This window comes from Podarcis bocagei (assembly GCF_964188305.1).
Source record: "Podarcis bocagei genome assembly, chromosome: 10".
Classification (NCBI taxonomy): domain Eukaryota; kingdom Metazoa; phylum Chordata; class Lepidosauria; order Squamata; family Lacertidae; genus Podarcis; species Podarcis bocagei.
In genome coordinates this window covers 52,653,150-52,677,195 of record NC_138135.1, presented here as the reverse complement: position 1 = coordinate 52,677,195, position 24,046 = coordinate 52,653,150, and the positions used below count along the sequence as shown (strand labels likewise).

Below are 24,046 nucleotides of genomic sequence, written 5' to 3'. Positions count from 1 at the left end.
CCACAGCTCTGTGTGAACATCTCAGGGGCTAGGTGGGAAGAAGACAGGGTAGGAGAATGTCTCTACTCATAGTACAGGGGTGGAATGACTTCTTATTGTAGTGGATGATCACTATGCTAATCTTCTATGCTGTTAGCATTTGTCTGTCTGGAAAGACAGTGGAGTGTACTTCTGGGGGGTGAAGTCAAACTACTGCAGAATCACAGCCAATTTATTAACCTGTGGCCCTAAAATTCAGGATCCCCCCCCAACTGATGCCAAAGTTTTGTGCTAGTTTTGTGGCTTCCAAATGTTGGCATCAGATTGGGGGGGATCCTGAATTTCAGGGTCACAGGTTAATGAACCTAATTACTGTTAAATAGTGGGTAGACATAGCAGACGACACGGAAATTTCTCCAAAGCAGCTCTTTATTTGTAAGCTGGAACAGAACTGCAGCCAGCCTGCTTTTATAGGCAGCCGGTTGTCAACATTGTAGCAACAACAACCCAGGGGTTCCCACCTAAAGTAACTGACGTGTACCTGAGTGAAAACTATATACAGTGGTACCTCGGGTTAAGTACTTAATTTGTTCCGGAGGTCCGTTCTTAACCTGAAACTGTTCTTAAGCTGAAGCACCACTTTAGCTAATGGGGCCTCCTGCTGCTGCCGCGCCGCTGGAGCACAATTTCTGTTCTCATCCTGAAGCAAAGTTCTTAACCTGAAGCACTATTTATGGGTTAGCGGTCTCTGTAACCTGAAGCATATGTAACCTGAAGCGTCTGTAACCCAAGGTATCACTGTACACGATACTTCTGGTGGCCAGGGTGAGAACTTCAATACATAACAATTACAGCACCCACTGCGGCTGCAGAGACCGCATTGTAACTGCTGCCTCCCATGTTGTTTTTGCTGCATTAGCGGCATCAAAGTAACATCTCCAGGGTGCAAACCTGGGCAGGGTGTATGGAGGTCCTGGGCTGCCCAGATGACAAGGTAGACACCCAGCCTCGCTGATTGTGGTCCAAAGGAAAGCAGAGCAATAGCTTTGTCAACAGCTTGACTGTAGGAGTCACCAGAAGAAGATGTACATTATTATGGACTCCACTTTGGATTTGTGTAGGGTTTACGCCGTAGCCTTTTCTTGTCTTGAAGATATGCCGCAAGACAGTGGGTATGGATTTTCCCTTGGGGTTTAGTCACATTCTCACTGATGTGTTTTCCTTCTCCTAGGTCTGCCAGAGCCTGGCTTCGCATGCAGGGCAAGTCCCTAACTCACTTAAGGTTTGAGACCCATTGGCTACCCTCACCTGGTTTAGCCAGCCAGTCAAAGTCATTTCCCAGGATGTGACCACTGTCACATGCTGTCAGCATCTAGGAGCCACAAGTGATTGCTGAGTACAGGGTAGGGACCAAAGGTGGACAAACTACCCCAGGAGCATGACGTGTTCCCCACCAGAGGTACTACCCTGCCCCTAACACTCCATACACACTCCCCCAAAAAGCCTATGACACTCGATATTCCCAAGTGGTCTCCCATCCAAGTTCTAACCAGGCCTGACCCTGCTTAGCTTCCAGAGTGTTCAGGGTGGTATGGCCATAGACTACCTAGAATATACCACTTGCCTATTGTGACCTTGTATCCTGCTGTTGTTTCCATACTTAAGCATATGAAGACAATGCTTGAGATGAGCCAGGAACAAAAAGCTTATTTCAAGTCTCTTATCCTTTGAGGTGCCTCAACAAGCACCTTGGACGTTTGGGTTGAATTATTGTTTACTGGCAATTTTCCATGTCTTGCAAGGTGGACCTACCTATCATTTGGATCATCATTAGTATAGTAGTAGGGGAAATTTATTGGTCGCTTGCCACATAAATAGTCTCCAAGTGACATGCAATGTTCTAAGAGCATAATACTTAAACATAAAATCAGAAAAAGAACAATACATTACAATAAAAGTCCTACAGTAACCTATAAAATAGACCAAATAAAACAGCAGCAAACAATTCAGCAACAAAAGCATGACATAAACATGACAGCAAAATCATTTACATCCATTTTCTTCAAGCATCTGGAAGCGGAAAATACTGAAATATCGAAATTTCCTTATTGCAAATCATGACATATTCGCCTAACAGCTTATTGACTGTCCAGCTTAAATCTTGCTGCAAGTAAATAAGTGCACACAATTTCCACTGAACTCAATGGAACCTACTGTGTACACAGAGGGGCAGAGAGGTGTGTGCATGATTGCAGCAGTATATATTCTTCCATCTTTGACACCCGCTGATACATTCATATGGGAATTCTAGATTGTCAAGGCTTTTCCTTTCTAACACTACTACTGTGAGCAATATTGCACCACAAAAATGTTCCTTCCAACATTTTTATAGGATCATAGAATTGTAAAGTTGGAAGAGATCCTGAGGATCATCTAGTCCAATTCCCTGCCATGCAAAAATTTGCAGCTGTCCCATACAGGGATCAAACCTGCAACCTTGTCATTATCAGCACCACACTCTCATCTATTATTTTGAAGATGACTTTGATGCATATATCCAGTGACTGAGGAGACCAATCTGTAAGTCAAGTACACACACACACACACACACACACACACAGAGAGAGAGAGAGAGAGAGAGAGAGAGAGAGAGAGAGAGAGAGAGAAGACTTTGATTATCCAGGATTTGCCATAGTTTTCTAAAACAGGTGCTCATCTCCTCCAGTATTTAAAGGGGTTCTGAAAAGCTCATTTCAAATCAAGGGATGGGATTACATTTCATAATTATTATCTAAAGGTTTACAGTGCCATCTTGTGGGAGAAATCCGATGTTAAAATTGTAAGTATCGTCATATATGAAGGCTTTATGAGCAATGATATGAATGGTAGGGAACAAAGTGAAGTAACAAGTAGAACAGTTTGAAACTAAATATCACAAACCTTGTATAATGCCCTATAAAATTATAATCCTTTGAAAGTATATTCTATGCAACATTTGGGCAAGCATTGGGACTAATATTATTACTTACTATAATTATTTACTATAATATTATTACTTACACCTTTCCTCTGAGGAGCTTATGGTGGTATACATACTTTTGCTCCCCAATTTACTCTCACAACAACCTGTAAGGTAGGTTAGGCTGACTGGCCCAAGATCACCCAGCAAACTTCCCAGCTGAGTGGGAACTTGACCACCAGTCTACACTATACCACGTTCCTATTTAAATAAAAGACCTGATTTTCCTCTCTTTCTTCACCTCAACAATCACTCACATAACAGGCTTTGTTTCTGGGCTGAAATCTTATCTTGGGTCCAATCCTTCTCACTGAGTTAGTGGATTTTCAACTGCATTGAGAACTACTTCTTGAAGACAGGCTTTCACCTTTTAAGATTCATCCCGCAACACCTCAATTTTTACAGCTCTGGACACCAGTATCTTCTGGAGGACCTCTCCAGACCCTTCTGGAGGACCTCCCTTAGACCCTTAGATTTTCTTTTGAAGCCCTTTTCCAGGTCTCCAATCTGAGGAAGATTTGGAGAGCGGTGACAAGAAAGGGTCTTTTCAGCTGTGGCTCCCCATCTGTGGAATGCTCTCCCCAGCCAGCGCCCTGGCAAGGCCTTAGCTCTCCTGACAGATGATTTAGTCTGGAACCACAGTGTGGAAATAAAGGGTGAGATTGCCCACCAGATACCAAGCACTCTACTATTCAAATTAGGCCCCAGTGTTTTTCTTACAATCCCCTTCTCGATGTGCCTGATTTGAATTAATCCATTTTAATCTAGCATGTAAATTCTCAAAACTTTCTTATTTTAACATTCAACCATTTTTGTAACATCTTGTTTGTTCTCAGTAACCAAAATTGCATTAGCAACATATACAAGCAGAAAAGTTATTCTCCCGTTTTGTTGCTTTTTTCCATGAGACATCAGTTGAATTGGACCACATATATCAGTATGAATAAGTTGCCAAGGCTCTGCTGAACTTTTCTCGCTTTCCTTCCCCAACAAACAACTTTCACATATTTCACTATTCAGGCCAACTTTACAAGGCTTCATTTCCATTCCTCTCACCAAACCTTTCTTTGGCTTGCTTATAAATAACTGAAGCCTCTATGTCTAAACCTTCTGTGCCACAGATGAACACAGGTTGCACTTGATTTTTTCTTGACCATATTCACTCGTTCTTCACCTGTATCTAGCACAAAGACTCCATTATTTTCAAAACCTTGTGCATACAAAACTCCATCTTTGGTAACTGCACATTTGCTGCGATTAAAATTTACATTAAAACCATGCTTGGTCAGGGTTGGCACGCTCAGCAAACTGTCTGTTAATTCAGGCAAGTAAACTACATCTCTCACTTCATTACAAACAGTATTTCTACCTGCAACCCACCTGAGCAAACCTGCTCCTTTTCCTTGTACATATATTTTGTTGCTGTTTGCAGCTGTATCTGGTTCTGATGAGTTTTCATTTAACACTCTGAAAAAAATTAGCATCACGCGTCACGTGCATGGAAGCTGCAGAATCAATTAACCAACTAGAAGGGTTACTGTTAATAGCACCAGTTTTCCTATAACTTGATATTGCTAGATAGTTAAGATGAACTACAAAAGCATTTTTCATTTGCTTTCTGTCGCCACCCTGGAACTTTTCTTTATTAGTGCCACTTTGTATAATTCCTTGCAAAATGTCTTATTTTTCCACATGAGAAGCATCTAGTTTTGTCATTTTTGTCTGTACCTTGAAAAGCAGTTTTATTTCTAAAGCACAAACACCACCCACCAGATAATAATGATAATAATAATAATAAATTTTATTTATACCCCCGCCCTCCCCAGCCAAGACCGGGCTCAGGGCGGCTAACACCAGATATAAAAACAATTGATTGAAATACAACTTTAAAAATAAGATTAAAATACAACATTAAAATGCAGCCTCCTTTCAGTAGAAACTCAAATCAAAAACTTTTTGGGGGATGAAAACGTCAAGTCTTCACCAAGGCTAACTATCCAGAATGGTCCTACATGGGCCAGAAAAAAGCCAGGGAAGCCCCCAAAAGGAGTTCCATCGCAGAAGGAGAAAGGAAAAAGGAAAGAGGGGGAGGGGATCATGTTGATTCCAAGCCAAAGGCCAGGCAGAACAACTCTGTCTTACAGGCCCTGCGGAAAGAAATCAGGTCCTGCAGGGCCTTGGTCTCATGAGACAGAGCGTTCCACCAGGCTGGAGCCAGTGTTGAAAAGGCCCTGGCTCTGGTTGAGGCTAATCTGACTTCCTTAGGGCCTGGGATCACTAGGGTGTTGATATTTATGGACCTTAAGGTCCTCCGTGGACAGGCTAAAGCATCCTTGACAGATGGCCATGACAGATGATTCATATGGGAAGAGATATTATTTGCAATATAGACAAAAGCAGCAACTCGGACAGAATTAGGCCCTCTCCCATCACGGTCACCGACAAAATGCCACATTCATAGCATTTCATTATCGTTTCCAGGACCTTGGAAGTACTTGAAAATAATAATCTCCCCCCAATCTAGAGCAATCTACCATCATGAGAAGAGATGGTTGGATGCCTAGTCTCTCTATCTATATCAGGACCTTTAATAATAGCCCCATCATCTTTTTCTTCCACATCTGCAACCTTCCATCTGATTCTTTTGCTATTCGATACATATTAATATTATCATTCTCACCAGTAATTTCCTTAACCAGTGCCAGCATCAACACTTTTATTAAAATGTTCCACAGTCTGTCTCCCAAATTACATTTTAGCATCTCTTCCAACTCATAACCAATCATCTGACCTCTGCTTTCTTAATCCTCCCAAAGGCTTCCAGTTTCAATGTTAAATGTAACCTTTTTATCTTTCTAGTATCGGCAGGAATACATGATTGGACTCGTCGGATTTGTTATGGCTGTGGCACCAGATTCTCAGAAATGATACCTTAATCTAAGATTTTTGAGGGAACAGGCACAGGGGCTAAGAGTGTTGATCCTTTCCATTTTTAAAAAATGCGAGTGTCATGAATCATTTATTGCAGATGGAAAGGACTCTGACCTACATGATGAAAATGCATTTTCCACTTCAAGATGAAATTTTGACTCGTGCCAAGAGATCCATCACCCAGAGAAAAATATATATGATGCTGTTTGTCTGCAGTGTAAGCCTGAAGGAATTTTATTTTGCACAGCCAAGTAGTAGAACAGTTTTCATTTAGAGGCAGAAACAACGTGAGTGGAACTTCTATCAGAGCAGGAAAACAAAAGACAACAATTAGTTGGTTGTAGTTCTGGTTCAGTAGTGATTGAAAATATTCTGGTTTAGCAGGCCACAATCAGTTCTGCAAATGAGCAATCAATCAATCAAATCAGTGAAATGGGTCTGGCATTCCTGAACTGATTCAGTTCAGGTTCATATGGGAACTGATGAGCATTTGTTGTTCTTTTCCATCTTACTTTCAAATAATTATTCAATCTCTGCTCTGTTCCAGTTGAAATATGTACGGATTCATCACTGTAAGCCTTTACGAGGGTTCTAGAAACCCACTTGTAAAAACCTGTATCCTATGTAAAACAGGATTCTATTGTGTTGCCACATGATAGGATGTGTCTTAAATTGTAATTATGTACATGATTTCATTTATCTCACTGACTAAGGGCTTATCCACACCTCCATTTGCCCCAGTACTTTCCCCTGGAAAACCCAATCTTTAGTGCTGCACTGGAACAAACAGCAATGAGGTTTTCTGCAGATTGCCATTTGTTCCAATATATTGCTAAAGAGTGGGTTTTCCAGGGGAAAGCTGTGGGACAAAGGCAAAACCACCCCAGCCCATGCTTCTAGGCACAGGACAAGTGGAAGTGTGTACCACCTCTTGATATTGTTTGTGATCAGCATTATTCTGAGTTTTTTTATTATTATTAATGCTATTGTTCATGGCATCTTAGGGCTTTAAATTGATTATTCTATACAGTGGTAGCTCAGGTTAGTACTTAATTCATTCCGAAGGTCCGTTCTTAACCTGAAACTGTTCTTAACCTGAAGCCGCCGCCGAAGCACGATTTCTGTTCTCATCCTGAAGCAAAGTTCTTAACCCAAGGTACTATTTCTGGGTTAGCGGAGTCTGTAACCTGAAGCGTATGTAACCTGAGGTACCAATGTATTGTGAATGTCTATGTTGGATCCCACTTTCAGAGGATTAGGCCCTAAAAGCTAGCCTTTAAATAATGTAAATAATAAAATAACAGTAACTATTTATCCTTGGGTATCAGGTGACAAAAGATCACTATCCCTTTCTTTGCCTGTTAGCAAGTGCCTCTCTTGCTGTTTATTTCTGATTACTCTGCCCAAACAGATATGGACCCAGCTCTCTTCCAACAGTCCCATAACCATCAATTTCAAGCCACAGTGGATGCAAACACCACCCACAAAGTATTGATTGGCCACTTGCCATGCTATGAGACCTGAGCTGCAAGGCTAAAGCTGTTTGCTCAAGGCACTCTTGTCTTCCGTGTAAGATCAATAGCCTCTTTGGGGTGTAATGTATTCAGCTGCCGAGATCTCTTCAATAAAGTGAGCTTCTGCATGCAAAACGTAACATAGGAAGAAGCTCTGTAGTCCACACCCATTTTTCATTTGCCCCTGTTCTGCTTATAGCCCTGCTCTGATTGCTTTTTTCATTCTCACGCCATGTTCCAGTTCCTTCCTTATTCCCTTTGACTGAAATGCCAGCTTCTTAACTGTTAGGAGCTGCTGGACTTTGAACTGGAAGCCTTTGAGGTTTGATGAGCCACTGAACTGTGTGTGGCAGCCTTTACACAGGTGGTTTAGTATCCTCATGCCCTGAGCTGTTGTTGCTCCACCAATGATGGTCGTCGGATCTTTGTTGACAAGAAGGGATATAAGAGGGCTTCCTGCCCAAGTTAAGTTTTGCTTAAGCAGCAGGATCTTCCTGAGTGCCGACATATTCCAGTATCCTTTCTCCTGATGGGGCAGAAGTGCAAGACTAGCCTCCTGGCAGTAGTGTGTGTCACTGCCACTTACCAGAAAAGGGTGAGGAAAACAGAAAGGTCAAGGAGTTGAAGGTTTTGACTTGATATTCAGTCCTACCTATTGCAAATATTAATATTGCGTCACTCAAAGCAACTGGGTACATAAAATACTGACTCCTTTTGGAATAAAACATTGTCCAGACCTATCAGTGTCATTCAAAACTTTACTTCCAGAACTTTCTTCAAAACAGAACAAAAACATCAAAGATGCATCCAAATAATTCCATTAAAAAAGGTAAAGGACCCCTGACAGTTAAGTCCAGTCGCAAACGACTCTGGGGTTGCGGTGCTCATCTCGCTTTGCTGGCTGAGGGAGCCGGCGTTTGTCCACAGACAGTTTTTCCAGGTCATGTGGTCAGCATGACTAAGCCGCTTCTGGTGAAACCAGAGCAGTGCACGGAAATGCTGTTTACCTTCCCGCTGGAGCGGTACCTATTTATCTACTTGCACTGTGATGTGCTTTCAAACTGCTAGGTTGGCAGGAGCTGGGACTGAGCAATGGGAGCTCACCCCGTCACAGGGATTTGAACCTTCGACCTTCCAATCGGCAAGCCCAAGGCTCAGTGGTTTACACCACAGCACCACCATGTGCATGACAGAGCAGAGAACAACAATGGTTAATTATCAAGCCACCCAGATACTTAAGAGAGCTCTTCTTTAGCTTCAATGGAATCTTCCAATTAAACTCTTTCCACAGTACACACAGGCATTCCTCCACTTCATAACACTGCTGTCAGGAGTGCATGCAGGAGCCAGGCCCTATGATCAGTAGGACTTTGCAGGACCGGGGCCTTCCTAAGTTTGTTCTGAAGAGGCAAGGCACAGGTGAGGCCAATTGGCAACTCACAGCACCTGGTGGCAAGAGCCAGGAAGGGATATAAGGTCAGCATTTCCCTTCGGCTCTTTGCCACAGCAACACGTTCCCTGCCTTGTCGCATTTGGCTCCTTGACTCCTTGCTTCTTGATCCTCGGACCCATGACTTCGTGACTCCTTCCTTCTTGACCCTCAGACTCTTGGTTTCTTGACTCCCGGCTCTCTGACCCTCAGACTCTTGGCTTGCTGACTCCTGGCTTCTGGACTCTTGTTCCTGCTCCTGCCCCACCATCTTGCCCCCGGTCCCGATGTCCCCAGCCGGGACTTCGATCGCCCATGAACCGGACCATGACAACTGCCAGCTGGCTTCTTCCACTGCTCATGGCTCAGTTTAGATTGCTGACCATAGTGCAGCCCAGCCCTGATATTACCCTTTAATTGGTTTTCTGTCTCAGTAGGAGTTCTCAAATCACCAGCGTCTTCACTTTGTCCAACCTGGACTTGAGTTTAGGCAGAGCCGTAGATACCAGTTGTTGTTTTTTGCCCTGGGTGAAGCCTGTACGTGTATGTACAGTATGCAAATGCGCAAAGTTTTATTTTCCCCTAACTGGGTCTTTGACCCAGGTGAAATAAAAGCTACTTTCACCCTGGTTCAGGTATCACATTCTTTCATCCCACCTCAGCTCTAGTCTCTCACATCTGCCAGCCCAGGTTTGATTCCATTACAATGAAATCTCTGCCATAAAATTTACATCTGTGTGTGTGTGTGTGTGTATGTGTAGATAGATGATAGATAGATAGGGCCATTCTTATTAAATATATACTCTATCTAAGGGTAGAGTTTTGAACAGCACATTTAATTATTCTTCCTGAATAGCCATCTAAACTTGTTATACTTGGTAGCTGCAAATATTGGATGAGCCGCATGGCCACCAAAGGGGTCCCAGAGTTTAATGAATAGGAGCTAAAATATCTACAGATCCATCTGGTCAAGGTTAAGATCAATTTATTGAATAGGAGATAGTCATGCCTCTTCTGTGACCCCCCTCTTCCCCCCCCCACTTGCTAAAGCTGATTACAATGACCTTTAATCGTCTTTAATTTTACACTGCATTGTGACATCCGCTAGCCTCTGCCTCTTGGACATTGAAAGCCTATCACATGGTGGAGCTAGTAGTCAAAAAATAGCTGCACATATGCCTCCATCCAGCTCGGAGCAGAATTTTAATGACTTGTTCCATGAGTCACACATTTGCGAATGGGTGAAAATGACAATATTAACTTGTTGAACAGCAAACTCAGATTTCAGACCATATTTGTACAGCGAACACCAAGCACAGAGAGTGATCAAGGGATATGAAAGCTGAAAGTTCAAAATGAGCAGAACTCTGACATTTGGACTTAATCAGTGTGCATTTCTGAATAAACATATTTAGGATCAGGGTGCTAGTTTATTGACGTGCTGCTTATGTCCACTTACTCTCACATTCATTTCCTCCTTTAATTACAAGGTAATTATGGTAAGCAGCAGGGGAGGCTATGCATATTGATATACTCACTTCTGGCCTACAACTTGAACAAAATTCTGCACTTTTGGATGATGGTTGTTGGAGTTGCAACCTTTGGGTCAAACTCAAATGTCTAAGCGTATATAGAAGAATCACACTTCGCAGGACTAACATATTGCTGAAAGGAAGAAAAAAATGAGGCACTAAGGAGCAATTCCCCAGTTTAATTCTGAAGAAGCATGAAATGAGATGTAATACTGTAAATCGCATCTATCTGTATTATTTGGAGAAGTTCATTGTGTCTTATGTAACTATAGTCTGGAGAATTCATGTTTTATAACACTGTATTACACATACATATAATTCCACATGTTTACATATAATTCCATATGTTTACATGCATAGTTGTTTGTGTTTAAATAATTAATTATTTGGTATCATTTCATTGTCGCTTGGGTTCCTGTGACTTTGTGTTTTTCTTACTCAAATCCCTGCTTAGTCATGAAGCTTACTGGGTCACCTTAGACATGTCATAGTCTAATTACCTCACAGGGTTAGTGTGAGGATAAAATGTGAGACATTCACACTTCCTTGAGCAGCTTGGAGGAAAGGTAGGAACCAAATGTAATGATAAAATAAACAGCAAGCACAGTGAAATTAAAACATGACCAAGCAAAAAGCACACTGAAATTAAGGAGCAGCAAGAAATTGAGTTGGAGAAATGCCTTCTTAAAATCTGGCTATTGTTTCTGTAATTGTCAGAAGGTGGAGGGATTGCATAGAATAGCTAAGGCAAAATAAGTACGGGGGGGGGGGAGAGAGAGATACTTCCCTACAAAAGCCTTCTCTCCTCCTCACTTGGTTCAATAATTCTTGACAATTAAGTTTCTTCGTCAGCATGTTCAGTCTGTAATTTAAAGAAATGAGTATTGGTAATAAGTCTGCCTTTAATGGCTCGTTCCATTAACAAGTCTGTGGCTATTTCTGCTTATAGGAATCGTCTGTTCTTAAAGCTTACTGATATCTGATGATGTACAGTGATTGCTTATTTCTGCATACCAGACAATTATGGCTCTGCCTGATCCCCAAATGAGCCACTCAATTATATATGCGTGCATATAAATGCCAACATTTCCAAGAGTAATCAAGTTATTTATCCGACCATGATGCTGCCATTGTAGGTTGAAAGAAAGTGAAAATATGTGAAAACATAGGACCATAGCAAACTTCCAGCCAGTATTTTACCTGTGATCCACATGCAAAATGCAAATTCGTCAGACTCTTCTTGCTGCTCAGAGATTGTTTTACTGAAGAAGGTTCAAGACTTAAGGGTATCTACAAATGAGAAAGTTCTAAATGGTTAGTAATTGTTGCTAGTAATTAAATCTGTGTACCACCATCATCTCAGGGCGGTTCACAATATTACTTTTGGTTTGTCTGTCCCCAGATCTGAGATAAAATGGAATACAGCTCGCCAAATGACTTTTCCTCTGTATTTTTGTTTTTACATCACAAAGCGCCCTTGCAGAAACACAGGCGACCTCTTCTTGACAAATGTAGTACAAAACCATGAAGCCCCTTCGTCTCTCATATAGATACATTTACTTTCTCTAAGCCCTCTTACACGTTTAAAGCCATAATAGAAGAAATAAATCAGTAGCCACCTCAACAGAGACAAAAAGTGCTCAGCAAGGACAAAGGGAAAGCAACACGTTCAGTCAAAAATACAAGTACAAGGAAAGTTAAATTGCTAAATGATGCCTTCTGTAGGTCAAATATCTCACATATTTCACCAGGGTTTCACTCACTCCCACCCCCCACCTTATGCTGTATTCTGAGAAGACATTCAGAGGCCAAGAAGTATGCGTACAAAGATTCGCAAAATGTTTCGGGGTATGTGTCCCCCTGCATCCCCCCAGAAAAAAGCACTGAGTAAAACCTACACAAATCTGGCGTGGAGTCCCTAAGACAGTTAAATGGTGCCATGCATGCCTCCTTCTGGCAACTCCTGCAGCCAAGCTGGTGGCAAATGGATTGCTCTGCTTTCCTTTGGACCACACCAGCAGGGCTAAGAGCGGGGTCTTGTTGTCTGGGCAGCCCAAGACCACCATGCACAACGCCCAGGCTTGTCTCCTGGGGAGGTCATTCGGTGTTGCTAATGCAGCGAATTGACTTCACCCCTGGAAGTGCACTCCATTGTCTCTAAAGACAAGCAAGTGGCCAACAACAACATATAGACATACATCAAGAAACCCTCCACCAATGCTCCTGCGAAACTCTGCCACCAAACTTCCTTCTATAGCACCAGTTGTTTGGGTAACTTACTAACACCTTCCTTGGTTGATTGTCCTCACTGCTAAATAAAACTGATAGAAGTGGAAGCAGATCCATGTGTCAGGCTGCTTTGGGGCATTTTGAAGCCAACTTGTCATCCATGTGACTGACAACAAATTAGGAGAAAGCTGCCTCTGTTAGTCATCTGTGCGCATCACATTAAGGGAGGGAGGGCAACTTGGTCCATTTATTCCAGTTTCAACACTGGTATGTAAGAAAGCCTGGAGGCTTCCTCACTACAATCAAGTTGTCATCTGGTGGCAGTCAAGGAATTAAAAACAACACCAACATGTGCATCTAAATGGCAGCATATGGTAGTGACCTAAAAACAAATACCCCAAGTAGGATGGAAAGGTAAAAGATAAAAAGACTTGCCATAAAAATGAAAGTGGCTATTTAAATGCAGTTTCAAAATGATGGGGCATAATATTTCAATAATGCAATAAGGGCTTGGAAAGCAAAAACCAGGTTTGAGGGGGCCATGGGCAATGTGTTCTCTGGTGGGTCCCCGCCCCTGAAAATCTTACTTGGCTGTGGTGACAGCAATGCAAGCAGTTTGGGAACACTGGGTTGTCAGAAGCAGATTGATGTGACCTTGATGAAGGACTTTGAGACTGAGTCACATTCTGCCTTGGGACTAGCACGTCTGACTGTACTTTTCCTTCTGTCCTAACCTGCAAATAACATAGCATTTTCACAAAGGAACCACCATGGTGGTGCAGTGCATTCTCCTCCAGGGCAGGCCTGTATGCTATAACCGAGGGATGAGGAACCTTAATCCCAGAGGCTGAAAGTAACCCTTCAGCCCTATCAGACTCCTGCAATTCTCCCCAAGCCACGCCCTCTCTCCTCAAGCCACGCCCCTCGCTGGTCCAGCTCCACACCCTAAGTGTTTTTGCCTGGCTGGAATTTGTCCTAAACTCTGATAATACCTCTTGCCTGTTTGGATCATCGAGAAGGATTTGTGAGTAGGAACTAGGTCTCTGCCCTGGATTTGTGGTGCCCTCTAGTAATGTTCCCCGAAAATCTGATCAGTTAAAAGGGCCACACTTTCCCCATCCCTGACCTATATCCTAGCCAAAATTTAGCCTGCACTCACCTAAACAAAAGACATTCAACCTTGTACTCATGTCTAGTGAATATAATTAACACATTGCAAGCATTTTGAAACAGCATCTGACTGCTTGATTTTGTTAGTTGTTTTTAACGTGGAGCTCTACTCCATGCATGTCTGCTTAGTAGAAAGTTCAACTGATCTCAGTGGAAATTGTTCCCTGGTAAGTGAATAGGATTTCAGCCTAAGGGTTGGAATTTACCTGGGATTAAATTGTACTGAACGCAGTGGGGAGTTACTTCCAAGTGGGAATGCCCAGGATCACACTTTTAAGTGCCTGGTACTTTTAATTGCAAATATTTAGAATGGAAAGCCAGGGTGGTGTAGTGGTTAGAGTGTTGGACTATGATTTGGGAGACCAGGGTTTGAATCCCGTCTCAGCCACGAAGTGACCTTGGATCAGTCACTGTCCCTCAACCTAACCTGCTTCACAGGACTGTTGTGATGATAAATTGGGGGAGGAAAAACCATGTACAGCATCTTGGACTCCTTGTGGGTGGGGAACAGAGGTGGCAGATAAAACATAATAAACAAACAAGAGGGGATTGTAGGGAAAGACCTGCCAAAAAAGCTGAAAAACATATTCATGTATGCGACCAGGGCCGCGAGAGTTCTGGTAGCACAAGGATGGAAGACTGAAGAAACCCCAACTAAAGAATCATGGCAAGAAAAACTGACGGACTATGCAGAATTGGCAAAACTGACATATAAGCTACGGGACAAGGATAACTGTGACCTTAAGGATGAATGGGAACCCTTTACAAAGTATCTGAAGATGCAACAAAGTGAACTGGACTCCTTGGCAGGTTTTGAATAAACATTCATAACAAGAGTTCAAATCAAATGCCTCTTTAGTTGAAGAGCTTCCGCTTAGTGGCAGGGCAACTGTTTTGCATGCAAAAGCCCATGTTCAATCCTAGAATCTGCAGACAGGGCTGGGAACATCTCTTGCCTGAAACCAGAGACAGCAGCTCCCAGTCAGTGTAGACAAGACTGACTTTGATAGACCAGTGATCCGGCATGGTACATAAGGCAGCTGTCTATGTGAAAATGCAGGTGTTTGTGCGCAGTTCTTCCTCATCGACAGAGAGGACAACATGGGTAGCCGGGCGGGGGGGGGGGGTGCACCAAAGCAAGTAAAGAAATAAAAATACTTAACTAAAAGTATGAATTGTAGAAAGGTTTTGACAGGTTTTTCTGAACACTTGGTGTCAAAAGAAAGTACAGTGGTACCTTGAGTTAAGTACTTAATTCGTTCCGGAGGTCCGTTCTTAACCTGAAACTGTTCTTAACCTGAAGCACCACTTTAGCTAATGGGGCCTCCTGCTGCCGCAACGCCGCCGGAGCACAATTTCTGTTCTCATCCTGAGGCAAAGTTCTTAACCTGAGGTACTACTTCCAGGTTAGGGGAGACTGTAACCTGAAGCATATGTAACCTGAAGCGTATGTAACCCGAGGTACCACTGTAATTTAAAGCAACTGTTGTTGAGACATTTCATTCTGAATCTGCTAGACAGAGGACGTTGACAGGTGGGTGTCCTGCTCCCCTAACACAAATCCTGGCTATGCCCATGGAGGACAATATCTAGCATCATAAGGATGCCGAAGGGTCCCTTTGGTCCCCCCCCCCATATTTTTTTAACTCCATATTTAACTCCTCAAAGTTAATGGCTATTGCCATTCAAACAGTGTGCATGCACAGCATCAAGAGATCAATTATGTGAGGAATGGGAAAAATTAACTTAAAGACGACTGTAAACAGTTAAAATCGTTAGTAGGATTGGAATAGCACTTGTCGTTTAAGGTTGATTCTGGACATAATGGAAGAAGTAAAGGGTTTGGATTATGGTAAAAGATGCGGGAGGAACTGATTGATAAGACCTACATAGGGGAGGATGGAGAATCCATTGAATCTTGTTTTTATGATTTATGTTTGATATATCTGTAAAATTTGAAGTTGAAAAATCAAATAAATAAATTTAATTAAGTTGTTAATTATGCGGGGCGGGGCTTACCTGCCCCTCCTTCCATATTTTATTCAAATTTTTTTATTAATTTTCACAAAATTATAAACCAGCAAAACACGCAAACATACATCATAACCTTATTAAAATTACACTTATTAACATCGTTAAGTGACTTCCTCGCTTCCCCTTGGTTGAATTTCCATGCATATCCTTATAAAGGCTTTCCAAGTCCATATTTTAATCAAGTTGGCCCCCCTGCTCAGCGTGCATTTTGCAACCAGCAGATCACCTCCGAGGCGCCTCTTTCCCTCGCCCGCGTTTCTTTTACGCGCAGCCCAGAGTTCCTTTAAGGACTGCCGCTCTGCTTGCTCTCCCCTGGAGCCAACGCTCCGCACGATCGGGTAAATCTTCGCTGCCAGCTTTGCAAATCCGACGGAAGGAAGAGGGAGAGCGAGGAATGACTAAGCGACCTCCCGGCACCTCCGCTCCGCTCGCTCGCACCGTATAAAGGGCCTCTCCACCAGCAAGGGGGTCGCAATGGACCGCCGCCGCCCGCGTCCAAGTCGGCAGCAGCAGCAGCAGCATGCGGCCCGCGCAGGACGCCGCCAAGGAAGGTAAGAGGCGGGCACTGGGCGGGCGGGCCGAGCTGCGATTGGTGCGTCTCCGGCGGCGGCGCTGCGCGATTGGCCCGTCCACTCTCTCTGCTCTGCTCCCTCCAGGTGTCGCTTGGCCGGTGCTTCTCTTGCTGTGGGCACTCGAGAAGCCGCTGGGAGGAGGCTGCTCCGCGGCCGAGTGTGCCGGCGAAGACGCCGACTGCCGCTTCTTAGCTGTGGCTGATCTCTTCGACCGGGTCATCCTGCACTCCAACAGGATCTACAGGCTCTCCACAGCCCTCCACTTAGATCTGGTGGTGAGTTTCTGGGCGCTTGTCCCAACTTCCGCGCCCCCTTACTTCCAGTCTCGAGCTGCGGTGGGTTGATTTTAAAATATGTGGCGGAAGGAGGGGGAAATGATGGCGTTGCTCTTGTTTTTACATATATTTTTATTATGTATTATGTGTTTTTATATTGTAATTTTATGGTGTGAAACACCCTGAGACCTGCGGCTATAGGGTTGCCAGACACCCCCAAAGTTGTTGAGGTGCTTTTTTTAAGGAAAACTCCAAAATTCCGCCTTCCAGAAATTCCTCCCCGGACGTCGCTTCTGCCTTTGAAATCCCGGTAACGTCCAGAAAATCCCGGACTTATGGCAGCACTGGGTATAAAAATACAATAGTCACACACAGAAGACTAACTGCCCAATTGTGTGCATATTTATGGTATCCAAATGTTCTTTCCCACCCCATATATTGTTGTTGTTGTTGTGGTGGTGGTGGTGTGTGTGTGCGCACACACACACACATATACACAAATAGACACCTACTCATATCTTCCTTTCAGAAGTTTAAAAGCCATTGTGATGTAGTGGTTAGAGACCTGGGGAAGAACCAGCTTCAAATTGCCCCTCTTACTTAAAGCTCATTGCTGTGGTTTAGGGGGGAAGTCATTTTTTCCCAGCCTAACCCACCTTGCAGGGCTGTTGTGAGAGTTAAAGTGAGGGCAGGGGAGAACTATGTAGACTGCCTTGAGCTCCTTGGAGGACAGGTGGGATTAAAATGTAAAGATGGATGGGTAGATAATGCTAGGATAGCAGTCTTTATTTCATAACCCCATCTTCCTGAACATGAAGCCTACGTGTGCATCGCTTTCAAACCTGTGAGTTCAATAGCTATTTCCTCATATGTATTTTGGGAGCCGTAGCTGTTAGGTGCAATACGGTACCTTTGGATGCACATGGTACCAGACAACATCTGGTTTTGTTGCGCCATCAGGGAAGTATTAGGTGCTGTCCTATCCATGCAGCCTCCTCAAGCTGTCGACTGTGGAAAAGATCTATGCTCTGGCAAATTAACTCCTGAGACCTTCTTCTTTCATTTGCAGGGAAAATATTTTCTACCTGGTGGGAACGAGCTGACCAAATCTGTTGGCAAATGCCACACCTCCTGGTTGTTGACACCCAATGCCAAAGAATATGTTCAGAAAATGCCGGTAAGTGCAACAGGGCATGTTCTACATTGCTGATGTAGCCAGTTACCCAGTTTGGGGGCAAGGGACTTGGCCACTAGACAACCAGTGGATCCTTCCAGCATAATCTCTCTGACAAACATCACTTCCATACAACTTTTTAGTGATTATTCAACTTGATTTGTTTGCCCAATTTTGGGGGGAGGTTCTATGATGCCCACATTTTATTGGAGACCCATTTGGATTTGCTTAAGAAAGCTTTTGTGGAGGTGACACTATGTCTAACATTTGGTGGGGAGGTTCTACAACATTGTGTCAATCAAATGCTCCACTCTTTCCAGTGCACTTTCATTATCGCAAAATGTGGTTGTTGGTTGGTTTCTTTAAGTAAGTGAATTCATTGCACTAGAAAGCCAAAACCGCTCATGTTCTGGAGGAAGAGTTGGCTGCCTGCATCCACATTAAATTTATGCTCCCTCTTCCTTCTCCTCTGCCATTAACTTGGTCAAGTTGTATTACAACATGCACCTCTATGATCTACACCAACCTTTGGGAATCCCCAGTGGCTCTCCTCTACCTTTGCTGCTCTGCTGATGTCTGGCCCACCACCTCTCTCCTCTTTGCACTCTGCCCGTGTCTTTGCTTCTTTCCGCAGAGCCATATGCTCTAATCTCTTGTTCTTCCTCTCCCTACTTCCCCTTCTCTACCTCCTTCTCTACCTCCCTTCTCTCTCCTCCTGCAGCTCTCTGTAAATTTTCATAATTTCTCTGTCTAGCTTGAAGAGTTCAGGGCTGTGCTAGTCCCCTTCTAACCTCCCTTCCTCTTCATCTCATCCCTTCCTCTTTCCTGTTTACCATCTCCCTTGCCCTCTTCCTCCTTTCAGTCACAAAAATTGTCTCTTTTTCTCTCCCACTAGAGTCAGTCAGCATGGTGCCCTCCAGATATTGCCGGACTGCAACTCCCATCATCTCTGACCATTGGTAACGCTGGCTATGGCTGATGGGAATTGCAGTCCAACACCTGGAAGCTACCATGTTGGCCATGCTTGCACCAGAGGAAGAAGGAAGCAGTTTTCACTGACCACCATCCCTGTGCCCTCTCCCCAAAAAAAGCTGCCATGGAAGATCAGGCGTTTGGAACAGCATGGGAGGTGGCGTTGGGAGGTGCAAGGTGAAGGAGGAATTGGGGCTTGGAGGGGGACTCACCTCCTCTGCTTCCTTCAGCAGAGCATCCCATGAGCAGACTTTTCACTCCTGGGGAGTCTTGACCCAACTCACAATGCTGAATATTCTGGAAGGGAACAGGGATAGAAAGGACAGCCAAGGCAAATTGATATTTGTCTTCTGTTATCTGTCTCTCTTGTACACTCAGAGAGAAGAGCTAACGCAATTGATCCTAAGGCTTTTGCAAGCCTGGAAAGAGCCTCTGTCCCACTTTGACCAGAGCAGAGTCCATCGTCCTAAATTGTCGGATGGGAACCTGCACAAAGCCAAGGAAATCAGCAACATGGTGCAGGAGCTGGAGACGGGAGTGGAAAAAATCACGGAGAAGGCTAGTTTGGTTAAATTCAGGCAGAACCGAACTTTGCTTGTGACTTGTATGTTGTGCCCTGCGGGAAACAGGCCTTAGGGATCTTTTCCAGCCCTCATTCCCTTCTAAGAAGTCTTTTAAGAGCCACATGCCCTTACCAGAGTTCAAGGACAAATTCCAGGCAGGCAAACAGCAGTCAAGGAGAGTGCGAAGCAGGCTGGAGAGGGGTGTGGCCTAGGAAGAGGAGGTGTGGTTAAGGAGGGGGTGGAGCCTCAGGAGAATCTCAAGACCTCAACAGAGAAGCAAAGGGTGCTTAGTGAAGAGATCCCATTGGTATAAGTTTTCTAAAGTATCCCTGTAAGATAGAATGCTCCTTGTCCATAGCTGTAAGCCTGACATCACTTACCTAGGAACAAGCCCCACTGAGTTCAATAGCACTTACAGTGGTACCTCTGGTTACGTACTTAATTCGTTCCAGAGGTCCATTCTTAACCTGAAACTGTTCTTAACCTGAAGCACCACTTTAGCTAATGGGGCCTCCCGCTGCAGCCGTGCCACCGGAGCCCGATTTCTGTTCTCATCTTGAAGCAAAGCAGCTAGACTGGTGACTGGGGGCGGCCGCCGGGACCATATAACACCGGTCTTGAAAGACCTACATTGGCTCCCAGTACGTTTCCGAGCACAATTCAAAGTGTTGGTGCTGACCTTTAAAGCCCTAAACGGCCTTGGTCCAGTATACCTGAAGGAGCGTCTCCACCCCCATCATTCTGCCCGGACGCTGAGGTCCGGCGCCGAGGGCCTTCTGGCGGTTCCCTCATTGTGAGAAGCAAAGCTACAGGGAACCAGGCAGAGGGCCTTCTCGGTAGTGGTGCCCGCCCTGTGGAACGCCCTTCCAGCAGATGTCAAAGCGATAAACAACTACCTGACATTCAGAAGACATCTTAAGGCAGCCCTGTTCAGGGAAGTTTTTAACATGTGATATTTTACTGTATTTTTGGTTTTTATGGAAGCCGCCCAGAGTGGCTGGGGAGGCCCAGCCAGATGGGCGGGGTATAAATAAATTATTATTATTATTATTATTATTATTATTATTATTATTATTATTAACCCGAGGTACTATTTCTGGGTTAGGGGAGTCTGTAACCTGAAGCGTATGTAACCTGAAGCGTATGTAACCCAAGGTACCACTGTACTTCTGAGGCTTTCAGCCCAAATTAGCATCCTATAAACCTGGCTTTGTCTACCTTGAAATTTCCAGTGAACGCCCCAAGTGGCAGAAGTACAGTATAGTATTAAAAAATCAGCTATGAATGGATTTTTACATGGGATTCAATGAATATTTATTCTTCTTCTGTGGTCACTAGAAGAGGCAAAGAACTATGCTGCAATCCTGGCCTCCTAACTATTGGAAATCCTTCTCAGTTCCCCCTGCCCAATCCACCATTTCTATCATCTGTAAGGACTAGAAACTTGTGTTGTTTTAAATGAATGCTGAGATTACCATGGTATTTCTTTTAATACAAAAATAAAATTCTATGCTTGTGCAGTTAAGTCACAGCCTATGTAAATCCCTGGTACTACTTCCACATTTCTAGTTTAATGCTAAAATTCTAGTCTTGAAAGTTTAGAATAATGCCATGTCAGTTATTTCTGAGCACATTGGTTAGAACTATTCATTACTGAATATTTCAAGAACTCAGATTCTGATATTTTTAACTCTAGTCCTATCATCATTTTTTTCAGGACTGTAGGTTTGGTTTTGTGTACATTCTGTCTTCATTTCATTTTTCTTTCTTTTATTCAGATGCAATCAATGGGGATTTTCAGCAATTCGCTCAGCAGCGTGGGATCATCCGAAGCAGCTGGTTTATCCATTAATAATGAAGGCAATTTAATGAGTGACTATGAGTTTATCCATTGCTTCAGGAGAGACTCCAACAAAGTACAAAACTACTTAAAAGTTCTCAAATGTAGGATTGTGCCAGCAAATAGTTGCTGATTTTTTAAAATCTGCAATGGCAAGGCAGTTTCCAGGACTAGCATTGTGTATTGTCTGTGGACGGTGAGCAAAATAATTTATAAAGGTCTTTATCATGCCTGCGGTCTCATTGAATTATTAACTGAAAAGCTGGATTCAGATAGCTCTGCCCCCGATTCCTTTTCCATTGTAATCGGCTGAAAAATTAAAGAGTACAAATTATGACTATGTGGCTTGACACAGCAGACAAAATGCACTTTGGTGATAGCTCACAAATCAAATGCTGCGTGAAATTGCATTTTAAATAGTTCATTTTTTTAATGTGAGCATGTAACTAGTAAAACGATCACTAGCCGGAGAAGCACACCTGGTTCTTCGATAATGATTATTATAAGTTTGCGGGGGACAAGGGTCCCCTAAACTCCTGGGTGCTAGATCTTCCCCAGATAGTAAATGTTAGAATTAATCAAGGTTTGAGTGAGCTGTGCCAAACACTGCTGGAGCCAGGCCAGCCTTGAAAGACCAGCAATAACATAACAAAATATGAGCCCATCAAGACATTCAGTGCCAGACACCAAGGGCAGAGACAAAAGGGTTTGAAAAAGGTTTAGGATTTCTGTTTGGCCTGATGTAAGCTAGCAGGAAGGTCAGTTTGCAAGCTGGATCAGAACTCCTTATGGGCTGACTGTGACAGGCTGAACACAGAGAGAGAGTGCATGGCTGATATCTGTGTTTTGCAGCCAAATGCTGTTGCAGCTATGGGAGAAGCAGGACAATCTCTTGGAAGTGTGATGCTGGGAATTCCATCCAGCTACACTCAGGTTGCATATATGTGTAAATAAACTATAGATCATGAAGTCACCACATTTCTCCATGCTACCTCATTGCCCAAAATGGGGGGGGGGGGAATAAACCCTGGCAAGCACACCTAGTACCCCCGGAATCTCGCACCGCACGGTATTTCTTGTATTTCTTTCCCATAACATCAAATGGATTAGCTCCTTACTTTGATTTCAAGGTTTAAAAATGGGTTTGCTTCAGTACACTCCTGGCCTAGAGTGGAACACACACAGGGATGTGGTGGAGCAATGGCTGCTCATTCACTTCAATGGAAGAGGCAGCTTGGCTGGATGTGCAGGGCCCATCATGATGGTCTACTACACAGTCTTTTTCTCTTTTTCTCTCCTTGGTTTTTCTTGGCTTCTGCCTCATTTTTTGCTTGGGCACAAATCCACTACAGATATGCCACTGATCCAATGTTCATTTACTTGCAAGTAAGCTCTGTGTCACTCAATGGAACATGCTGCCAGGTGAGCTTGCTTGGGGCTGGAGCCTAAAATTGGCTTAAAAGTGACATTCCTTCATCCCAAGGAGCTGGTTTAATAAAAGGTTAGGTAAACCTCCAAAATGTATTTTGTATAGTTAAGTTTTTACCTCTATCTTCAGTACATTTTATTTTATTTTATTTTATTTTATTACAATGGCAAGATTCTTCTGATCTAAAGGGTTAGGAATCTCTTTATGGAAGACCCTCTGTGTATCCACCAAACCACAGTTTCCAGGGTTCTTTGGGGAAGACAGGACAGGAAATTGGTACAAAACTGATATAAAATTATAGCATAAATAGGCTCTCAGGTTCCTTTTTTTGTTTTTTGTCTCACCTACCATTGCTTGACTCTCTGGTATCTTCTTAGCCATGACTGAGTTTACTGCCAGGACTCAGATTCTACCACCATTTCTCACCTTAGCCCCACAACATCTACCACATTATCTATGACAAGTAAAGACGATGAGCTAATATAATGCACTATAGGTTTTATCACTTCCCTAACGACCTTTAGAGGAAATAAAAAAATTCCTTCCAGTAGCACCTTAAAGACCAACTAAGTTCTTGGTATGAGCTTTCGTGTGCATGCACACTTCTTCAGATACACCTTTAGAGGAGGTATGGGGTATGGAACACTTCGTCACATGGCGGCTTCTACTTCTAAGATGGTCATATTGCACTTATAAAATTGACCTCCTCATATGGCAGTGCAGTAAGGCATTCTTAAAACAGGCAGCCACAACATGGCTGACTTTTTCAACATGCAGAGAATGCCAGGGCCATACCTCCTGCCACTCTGTGGTCTAAACCTCTTCCCCTTTCTGATCAGGTCGGCAGTTTGAATCCCCGCGATGGGGTAAGCTCCTGTTGCTCTGTCCCAGCTCCTGCCAACCTAGCAGTTCGAAAGCATGCCAGTGCAAGTAGATAACTGGGTACTATTGCGTCAGGAAGGTAAACGGAATTTCTGTGTGCTCTGGTTTCCGTCACAGTGTCCTGTTGCTCCAGATACTGTTTAGTCGTGCTGGCTACATGGCCCAGAAAGCTGTCTGTGGACAAACGCCGGCTCCCATGGCCTGAAAAGCGAGATGAGCGCTGCAACCCCATAGTCGCCTTTGACTGGACTTAACCGTCCAGGGGTCCTTTACCTTTACTTTTCACCTGCTTTATAAATGATTTGATCCTCTGTCACAGGAATGGGGAACCTGTGGCTGTCCTGATGATGTTGGGACTACAGATCCCCTCATCCTTGATCAATGGCCATGCTGACAGGCGCTGATGGGAGTTGGAGTCCAACAACACATGGGAGGAAGGCCTCAGATCCCAGCATCCCAGCTTTAGAGAAGACATTAGTGTTGTGAAATGTTGAATTAATTG

The 24,046-nt window shown here is 43.7% G+C and overlaps 1 protein-coding gene across 1 annotated transcript; it reads left to right on the top strand.

Moving 5' to 3' along the window:
• The first annotated feature begins 16,338 nt into the window (after nt 1–16,338).
• On the top strand, nt 16,339–22,265 carry LOC308596590 (prolactin-like). The gene is made up of 5 exons (XM_081211839.1): nt 16,339–16,388; nt 16,494–16,684; nt 17,754–17,861; nt 19,209–19,388; nt 21,172–22,265. Exons 1-5 carry the CDS (start codon nt 16,358–16,360, stop codon nt 21,364–21,366), a joined length of 705 nt encoding a protein of 234 aa, XP_081067965.1. The 5' UTR covers nt 16,339–16,357; the 3' UTR covers nt 21,367–22,265.
• The last annotated feature ends 1,781 nt before the right edge of the window (nt 22,266–24,046 follow it).